Below are 9,736 nucleotides of genomic sequence, written 5' to 3' on the forward strand. Positions count from 1 at the left end.
TCTCTGCCCTCCCAGTACACAAGTTCATGATTGCACTGCTGGATGCTAAGCATCAGGATATTTGCTTTTCTGCCTGTGGTGTTCTCCTAAATCTCACAGTGGATAAAGAGAAACGTGTCATCCTAAAAGAAGGAGGAGGCATTAAAAAGTAAGTTTCAAGGCACGGAGTCTGGCCCTCAGGATTCAGAAGACACAGTTTTCTAGGGAGCTTGGGCCCCTCTCTCGTTCCTGTGGGGCAGATGTATTTTAATATTTGGATGCACCAAGCTAGGGCTAAAGAGGGGATTTAAGTTCCACTGAACATTTAAAATAATTCAAAAGTAGATTATTGCTACTTTAGAGCCAGTAAAATTTGCAGATATGAAGTTATTTAACATGCTCACTGAGTTATATATAATACATATTAAATATCATAGAAAGATAATCATCATGCTAAAAATATAGAAATTACAGACAGATTCTGACCTGATAACTTTTCAATTTGACTTTTATTAACTCAGGTTAGTGGATTGTTTAAGAGATTTTGGTCCTACTGATTGGCAGCTGGCCTGCTTGGTTTGCAAAACTTTATGGAATTTCAGTGAAAATATAACTAATGCTTCGTCATGTTTTGGAGATGAAGACACCAACACACTCTTAGTCCTGTTGTCATCATTTTTAGGTAAGACTCCTGACTATGATGACTCTGAAAGTTTTTTCAGACTGAGATAAAGTTTTTTCCTGTGACCCATATGTATAAATATTGGTATGCATTTGGGTGGCTATATTTCTATAAGCAACAAGAGTGTTTTAAATATTATTATAATTTGGAACTATCTTGAAGAGGCTGAATGTTATTTATGATGGGGACAGGAGGACTTTTAACTCATTGGATATTGTTATGATTTCTTCAATGGTTTACATTTTCTTTTTTTAAAAAATTTTTATTGAATCAAAATTGATTATACATATTTTGGGGGTTCAACATTGAGATATGTTGATCAAATCAATATTACTAGCATATTTATTGTTACAAATCGTAATTATTCTTTATGCCCCTTGTCCAATCCCTCCCCATCCCCCTTTCACTCCCTCCTCCCCCCTCTAGTCACCCTAGATTTCTTCTCTCCCTCTGAAAGAGTAATGGTTACTCTGTTGATTTGCTGCCCAAATGATCTGTCTAATACTGAGAGGTGTGATCAGGTCTCCCAATACAATCATAGAGCAGATGCCTCTTCTGTCCCTCTGAAATGAGCTTTGTGGAGAGAGACATCCTCCTCCTTTCTTTATCTCTGCTGTTGACTCTTGTGTCAATGCACTCCAGTGGCTGGTGGACCATTTGTGTGGTGGTTGTGGCATCTAGCCGCCTTCGCAGCAGTCATGGATATCATGGTGGCTCTGATGGGCCACCCACGTGGAGGAGATGATTTTGGCATGCTCCTTGGTGCTGGTGGTGTGCCTGGTTGTGGAGAGTGTCTGATCCCCGGCTCCATACCCTGAGTCCCCAGGCAGGACCCGAGGTGCTGGTGTGGTGAGCCTGGTTGCAGGAGGGGGATCTGTTCCCCTTCTCCATGCCCCAGGTCCCCAGGCAGGCCCCGAGGCACTGGTGAGATGTACCTGGTTGTGGGAGAGGGGTCTGGTCCCTTTCTCCATGCCCCAGGTCCCTGGGTAGGTCCCAAGGCACTGGTGCAGTGAGCCTGGTTGTTGGAGGGGGGGGGTCTGGTCCCCTTCTCCATGCCTCAGGCCCCTAGGTGGGGCCCTGAGGTGCTGGCGCAGTGAGCCTGGTTGTGGGAAGGGGGGGTCTGGTCCTTGGCTCCATACCCCAGGAACTTGGGTGGGCCCCAAGGCTCTGGCGTGGTGTGCCTGGTTATGGGAATGGGGGTCTGGTCCCCTTCTCCATGCGCCAGGTCTCTGGGTGGGCCCTGAGGCACTGGCGAGATGTGCCTGGTTGTGGGAGTGGGGTCTGATCCCCTTCTCCATGCCCCGGGTCCCTGGGGTACTGGCACAGTGTGCCTGGTTGTTGGAGGGGGGTCCAGTTCCCTTCTTTATGCCCCGAGACTCTGGGTGGGCCCTGAGGTGCTGGTGCAATGTGTCTGGTTGTGGGAAGGGGGTCTGGTCCCTGGCTCCAATCCTCGGGTTCCTGGGCAGGGCCCCAAGGTGCTGGTCATGTGAGTGGTTGTGGGTGGCGGTCCTGCCCCTGGCTCCATGCCTCATGTCCTGTGGTGGGCCCCAAGGCATTGCTGGTGTGCCTGGGCCGGAACCAACTGTTTGTCCTATGCTTACTTCTAACATGGAGGAACTTCCTATGGGAACCAGTACTTGAACTGTGTGGTTGAGTAAATTGTTGCTTTGCTACTGTTTCCCTAGGGAAGGCTTTTTGTGCAGCTCAGTGTTCAATGGTTGACCTTATAGGTACTTCTGGCTCTCCAGACATCCAGTGCACCTGGGTTGTGTAAACATTCTGATCTGGGCCTGAGTTTTTTCATCAGATTGCACCCCGTGCAATTCTGCATTCCCGACCAGTCTCTGAGTGGTCTTGCACTGATTGGTGGGAGATTGGTTGTCCTTTCTGTGTCCCAGTTTTCTCCTGGTGGGCCCATCTCCCCCACTGCCCATGCTCCAAATAGTTCCCATAGGGCGGGTCCTGTGTAGGTCCCTTGAGATGACTCACTGGCCTCTGAATGGCTCCCCTTTTTCAGCTATTCTGGCTCCTCGCTCCTGCATGGGTCCACGGAAGCCCTATTAGTGGTCTTGCTATCCTGGGGGCCACCAAAGTCCTCTTCTCCCCTGCCGCCTCCAAGTACCTCCATCTAAAGGGCACAGCTGCGGCTTCTGCAGGCTCCTGCTCCATGCGCTCCAGCATTAAAGTGGCCACAGCCCAAAATGCTGAGAGTTTTTTCTTTCTCTCATTGTGGTTTTTCCCGCCTTCATGAGCTCCATACGTCTCTCCTCCTCTTCACCTGAGCTCCAGTGGCCCCAGCTTGGCTGATGTTACGTTTTTATAGTTGTAAATATGTTGATTTGTGGGAGAGAGTGACACTGGGGACCGTCTATTCCACCATCTTGACTGGAAGCCCCTACATTTTCTATAGACTACATTAAATACAAGATCTCAGCATAAATGTGTTTCTGTGGTTTAAAAGTATATAGACACTGATTAGTTAGTTCATCTGGTTAGAGCTTGGTGTTGTAACACTATGATGAAGGCTTTGGATCCCCATACTGGCCAGCCACTGAAAAAAAAAAAAAATTATATAGACACTGTTGTAATTGAGGAAATATGGCCAAAAGCTACTCTGAATTAAGTCATGCTTTTAAGTGAATCTATGCATTTTAATGAATTAGCTATGTTAATTATCATGTGGGGGAGGGTCTGTGAAACTATTTGGCATTACAATGGGGTCCATATATCCTTGAAAGGTAGGAAATCACTGATACAAACCAAAGGAAAGAGGATTGTTTCTTACATTTACAAAATTTTTTATTTTAGGATTATTTTTTTTCATTCTGGGTTAGGTCTAAAAACAATGATTTGGGTCAGTAAATGAGTGTTTTCAATAATCCTTTTCCCACAATGGAGGAGATGTCCCAATCATTACCTAGCCACTGCGTTGAGTCAGCAGGGCTGTGTAGAAAGGCTTAGGTGCCATGGGTTCAAATCCTCCTGGCTCTCACTGGTGGTGTGATTCAGACAAGAGAAACTCTCAGTCAAGAGAATCTTTCAGGAAAGTGAAAGTAAACGGTCACGGCCCCTCAGATGTTCAGAATCTTGCCAAGCATTTGATATAAATATGCACACACACCCAAGTGTTCTTGGTTATTGTCTAATGTAATTGCACATATGTGCCCAGGTATCCTTTGGTTGTCTGACACCACCCGGGTGTTTCTGGGTTCTGACTTAATTGTAAAGGAGGAACGGCTCTGATCCACTGTGCCCCCCTGTCCCTGGGACGCAGGTGGGGGGAGAGGGAGACCCAGTCCTGCTCTGTCTCTGCTATTTTGGAAAAAGTTCTCTTCTCTCCCCGTCTCCCTCTAGGCTCTTGCTTGGTCATGGCTTCAGCCACCTGGAGGCTTCCACTGGCTGCACTTAGTGTGTCTCTGTGTGTCCTCTGTTGTGGTGCACTTTTTCTGTGTCTCATTCAGGCAGAGGATGTGAGCTCACTCAGTGAGCCACTCTCCCGTGGTGTTGGGCTTTCCTGCAAAGGCAGCAGCTGCCTCTGTGACAGGCTATCTGTGGCTTTGTTACCTAAGTCTCAGGCAATCAGTCATCAATAATAAAGATGGTGGGCTATGTGGCACAGGACTGATCAGAAGGTGGTATGGGCATGGCAGCTTCTCAGCAGGGGCAGTATACCTGGCAGGCACTTCGCTGTAGCAGGCCTATTGTCTGCTGCTCCACTCCCAACTTTCCCTTATAGCCAGATTGGGCTTCTACTTGTGCTTCTCCAACCTCTGTGCCTTTGCACATGCCAGGTTCCCTATCTGACTATCCAAATGCTGCCTGTCCTTTCAGGCCCTTCTCATATAGCTCTTCAAGCCCATAGTCATAGCCTGATGAAATCTATACTTCTTATGTAGCAATTAATCATTTACTGTAACTTCTCCTGTATTGTTGTTTAGTTAAGTTTTATCTTATTTTTCCACTCCAACTGAGCCACTTTATTTTTTATTGAAAAAATAATTGATTATACATATTTGTTATGAGCTACTTTAGGGAAAGGATATTGCCTTGTACAAAGGTCTTTTCTTGTGGATTGGCTAATGATAGTAATACCTTTATTTTAATAGTGTTATATACTTTTAAAAGTACATTCATTCTATCTTCACAAGATCTCTCTGAGGTCAGTGGCTAGGGGACAGATGAGGAAAATAGGTCTAGGAGGGTTAAGTGACTTGCCTAAGGTTACAGTGCACCAAAGCCAGAACTTTTCATTAGAAAATAAACATCTGGCCTGTGTTTTTCTGCTGTTCCATTACGTAGTACATCCTTACTCCACCCTACCCCACGGAAAGGGACTGTGGCATGGATCATAAAAATAAACACAGTTCAATCAGGGAGTCAAGTCACCATAGAAGGCATCACAAATTTCTCACGTGATCAAGAGCTCCTCCTTATGAGCCGTGAGGATGGGCCTCATGGGCTGTATGGTCTGTGCTGCTTCCTGGCTTCTCTCTCAGCAGCGTGGGCACTCAGATCCTTACTTTTGACAGGCCTGTGGCTGTGTCTGGCCAGTCGGGCAGCAGCGAGTGAAATGGACATGCAGGTGACAATGTACTTGAATTCAATTATTTTACAAAAATAGCTAAAAAAACAGGCCATTTTGAAAACAGGATGAGCTGTTAATTCACAAAGGTCCAAGTTGAAGTATGAGCACTGTTTTTGGAAGTAATGGCAAGGCAATTGATACATAATATAAGTTACCTAACTTTTTTTGCTGGGTGACTAGAGAAAAAAGGAGAACTTAATGGTTTTCAACATGGTTGGGATGTTGACAGTCTTTCTGGAAAGTGGCTTAAAAAGAATGTTGTCTGAAACTTTCTGGTGTACTGCAGTCACTTCTTATAAACTCATTAGTTTGTAAGTGGTGTGCCTGGCATTCTAGTCTACGATGAGCCCCTCTCAGAGGAGCTGGCAACTAGTGGTTGGTGTGTGCAATTTATTGCAAACATAGAGTAAGTTATTGTACGTTCATCATAAGGTACATGATGATGAATGTACAATAACTTGGTACCTATGTTTTGTGACAAGACTAGAGTGGGGCCCAGTGTTCAAGTTGGAGAATCACATCATCAAGCCTATGCCAAAAAACTCTCAGGCACTTCTGGAACATGTGAGGCTCTGCCTTATAAAATAGTCAGGGCAATAGTAGATTCCTCAAACAGCTACCTGATGCTGAACAGCAAACTAGGAAATAGTGCAGTGAATAGGAGAAGATTTTATTGATCTGCAGGACACTTCAACTGTAATCGTGACTGTGCTATAATGGTCACTGACAAATTTATTGTTTTGAGTCTTTTAATCCTTTCTATGCCTTGTCCAAATTTTAGTATTGGGAAGTGTGCTGTGCACAAAGAAAGCTTAAGAATGATTGGTTATCTAAATCAGTGCTTTTCACACTGTGGGTTATAAAATCAGTTTAGTTGGTTGTGACCACTATCTTTAAAAAAATGAAGTAGCGAAGAAAGAAAATATCAGAATATATTACATGTAGTAAGGCTAAGTATTCTATTGTGAAACATTTGTTTGTTATTTGCATATAAGTATCTAAGTATAACACCCAGTGTAATATGGCACTTTAAATGCATTTTCTGTATTTACTTTGAAACTTCAGACTACATTTCTTTTACCTGTGGCTATTTGGCTACCCTTGTTATGTTGTCTAATCCAATTTAGAATTAATATGGTCCAAGTGTGAATTAACTAAATATTGGCTGGGACTCAAGAAGAGTAACATAGTCTTGACATTAGCTTAAGAAACAAAGCAAGACAAAAGAAATTTTGCTAAAACCACCATATCCAACCAAAGCCGTGGGCAGTGGGAAGGACTGCGAAATGCTTGTGCCAGTACTAAGCAGCTTGGAAAAGAAGGGCATAAAACAAGATAATTCATTTTTTTAACAAAGAGTTCAGTACTCAGAAAATCTGGAAAAGGGTGAACAGGAAGATGATCTAGAATCTGAAATCAGAGTCTAGCAGATTCCTTATGAAGGGCTTTGAAGGCAGAAAACACTATATGCGTTCTCCTCCCATCAAGGCCCTGGTTATCTTGTGGGTGGTGAGATCCAGGTTTGCTTACAGGATCTCCATGGAGCACTTTGCTGAAGTGTTTGTGTCTGCCTGGAACTTATCTCAGAGCTGCATAGCTGTCCACTTAGTTGTGAGCAGTGGAGGGGAAGGTACAAACCGGATCCCAGACTCCCTTATCTTATTCTGGACAGAGACAATAATATCCATGGTATGGAAGTACATATCAGTGTACACAAATATTCAGTGTAGAAAATCTGATGTAAAAAGAGTAATGAAGCGTTTTATAATAGGATTTTAATTGGCCCTATGAAAAAATGTTTGCAAATTACTTAAGTAGAAACATTTGTGGTTGTTTCAGGACTTAGTGGTTACCATTTAAGAAGTCTGCCTTAGGCCACAGACTTAGGAAGAGACAGAGCCAATCTTCTGAATGTCAGGCCAGTGCACTTCCCTGAAAGTGCACCTCACAGGGTATGAGGCCCAATATAAACAAGTAAAAATTTGGTGGCAAGTCAGCACAGAAACCTCAGTGGCGATTTATCTTCCTACTAGGGTTGCATATACTTTCGGTGTTCATGGAATTCAGGGTGCCCTTAGATTAAGAATCAAATTAAAGTTGTAATTAATATTTTTGATTTTACAAGTGCTTTTCTGAATTATCTATGGACTAATTTGGGATTCTAATACTCCTTGGGATTCTCAAAATATCCCAGTTTCACAGTTATTGGAGAGTGTGGGGATAAGGGGTTGTCTTTTCAAAGAAGTATATCCTGGTTTCTTTGAAGCCAGCAAAGTTCTGATTTTCAGTAATGTTTAAAGTGTCAAATTTAACCAAGCTGCTTTCCCAAAAGATTTCCTGACTCCTTTTATATCTGTCAACCACTGAAATAATTAACTTTTCTAATGTTCATCTAAGAAAATAGAACTATTAATACTTTGTTTATTCTGAGAAATTATGATCTGACTTTTTTTTTATGAGTATAGGGAAGATGTATTAGTTAGGATTCTTTCTCCAGAGAAACAGAGCCAATAGGTGTGTGTGTGTGTGTGTGTGTGTGTGTGTGTGTGTGTGTGTGTGTGTGTGTATTTATTTAAAGAATTGGCTCATGCAGTTATGGAGGCTGGCAAGTCTAATATCTACAGGGTAGGCCAGCAGGCTGGAGATCCAGGAAGAGCCATGTTGCAGTTCATGTCTGAAGGCTGGCTGCTGCTAGTATTTCCATGATCTGACTTTTTAAAAAAAATAATAAGTACATTCTAAGGTGTTGTTGGTGGGGTAAGGGGGAAAAAGGGGCCAGGGCTGGCACACAGCTGGCTCTGTTGCTGGCTGGTTGTGGTTGGCAGTGGGTGGGGCTGAGGCCCTCTGCCCCCTGCCTCAGGACCCTGGGGGCTTCTGGCTCCAGCCTCCATGGACTTTTGGATGCAAACTTACATGTACAAAACTAAGAGATTAGCTGAAATAAGAGCTCAATTTAATCTAGGTTTTTCTGAAAAAATTACTGCACTTTTAAATTAAGATACTAAAATATACTTATTTAAAAATATTTGTGAAGAATAGAAAAGAATAAAGATCTTCTCTCATTGAAAAGCATTTTAACCCCCCAATCCTATCTTGTGTTGTATCGGTATTAAAGATGAGCTAGGATGAGTTTAACTCATGTCATCAAAAATTAAACTATTCAACAGAATTGTATTTCCAAATAATTGCTATTATTTTAATTTTTCTGATACAGATGAGGAACTAGCACTGGATGGCAGTTTTGACCAAGACCTAAAAAACTATCACAAACTCCATTGGGAAACAGAATTCAAACCTGTGGCACAGCAGCTACTAAACCGAATACAGAGACATCACACCTTTCTGGAACCCCTGACTGTTCCTTCTTTCTAACATGATGCAGATCACCAACAGAAACAGGAAATCAGGTCTTCCTTATTCTCAAGACAAACGTGAACATTTTTTTCATTATTAACAAATATTGAAAGTTTTTCAAGTACTGATTTTAGTGAGTAGGCTAAGTATTTTAAAAGAAATAAACATTTCCTCTTGTTAGGTAATATGGAAAAATGAATCTAAATGTTATATTTTCTGCTATGAGAAGTGTAAGATGAAAATATATGCATTTTTTAAGTAAATGACTTTTTCTTCTATTCTCCATTAAATAATTTAGTTCTAGTCTTAAAATTATGAGTTAACAATTTTGTTTTTATGCCAGTACCATGCTGTTTTTGTTACAGTAGCTTTGTAATATAATTTGAAGTTGGGAAGCGTTATGCCTCTAGCTTTATTTTTTTTGCTCAGGACTGCTTTGGCTATTGGGGGTCTTTTGTTGTTCCATATGAATGTTAGGATTGCTTTTTCTATTTCTATGAAGAATGCCATTGGTATTTTGATGGGTATTGCACTGAATCTGTAGATTGTTTGGGGTAGAATGGACATTTTCATGATGTTAATTCTTCCAATCTAAGAGCATGGTGTGTCTTTCCACCTTTTTGTGTCCTCTTTAATTTCTTTCAGTAGTGTTTTATAGTTCTAATTGTAGCAATCTTTCACCTCCTTGGTTAAATTGATTCCTAGGTATTTTATTTTTTTTTTTGGCAACTTTTGTAAATGGGCTTGCTTTCTTGATTTCTTTTTCTGCTAGTATGTTATTGGGGTATAAAAATGTTGTTGATTTTTGGGTGTTGATTTTGTGTCCTGCAGCATTACTGAAATTGTTTATCAAAAAACTCTTAGAGCTGATTGAGTCTTTAGGTTTTTCTATATATAAGATCATGTCATCTGCAAACAGGGACAGTTTGACTTCATCTTTTCCAATCTGGATGCCCTTTATTTCTTTCTCAATTGCTTTGGCTAGTACTTCCAGTACTATGTTAAATAGGAGTGGTGAGAGTAGGCATCTTTGTCTTGTTTCTGTTCTCAAGGGAAAAGCTGCTTTTCCCCATTCAGCATGATATTGAATATTGGTTTGTCCTATATGGCTTTTATTGTGTTGAGATAATTTCTTT

General features: G+C 41.9%; 1 protein-coding gene across 1 annotated transcript in view; it reads left to right on the forward strand.

Moving 5' to 3' along the window:
• Nucleotides 1-8,618, forward strand: part of ARMC2 (armadillo repeat containing 2) — a 112,258-nt gene extending 103,640 nt beyond the window's left edge. The window contains exons 17-19 of the mRNA XM_063097778.1: nt 16-148; nt 501-661; nt 8,461-8,618. Of these exons, the coding sequence (XP_062953848.1) occupies nt 16-148; nt 501-661; nt 8,461-8,618 (452 nt within the window). The remainder of the gene's footprint in view (nt 1-15; nt 149-500; nt 662-8,460) is intronic.
• Nucleotides 8,619-9,736: the final 1,118 nt, after the last annotated feature.

This window comes from Cynocephalus volans, chromosome 5 (genome assembly GCF_027409185.1).
Source record: "Cynocephalus volans isolate mCynVol1 chromosome 5, mCynVol1.pri, whole genome shotgun sequence".
Taxonomy (NCBI): Eukaryota; Metazoa; Chordata; class Mammalia; order Dermoptera; family Cynocephalidae; genus Cynocephalus; species Cynocephalus volans.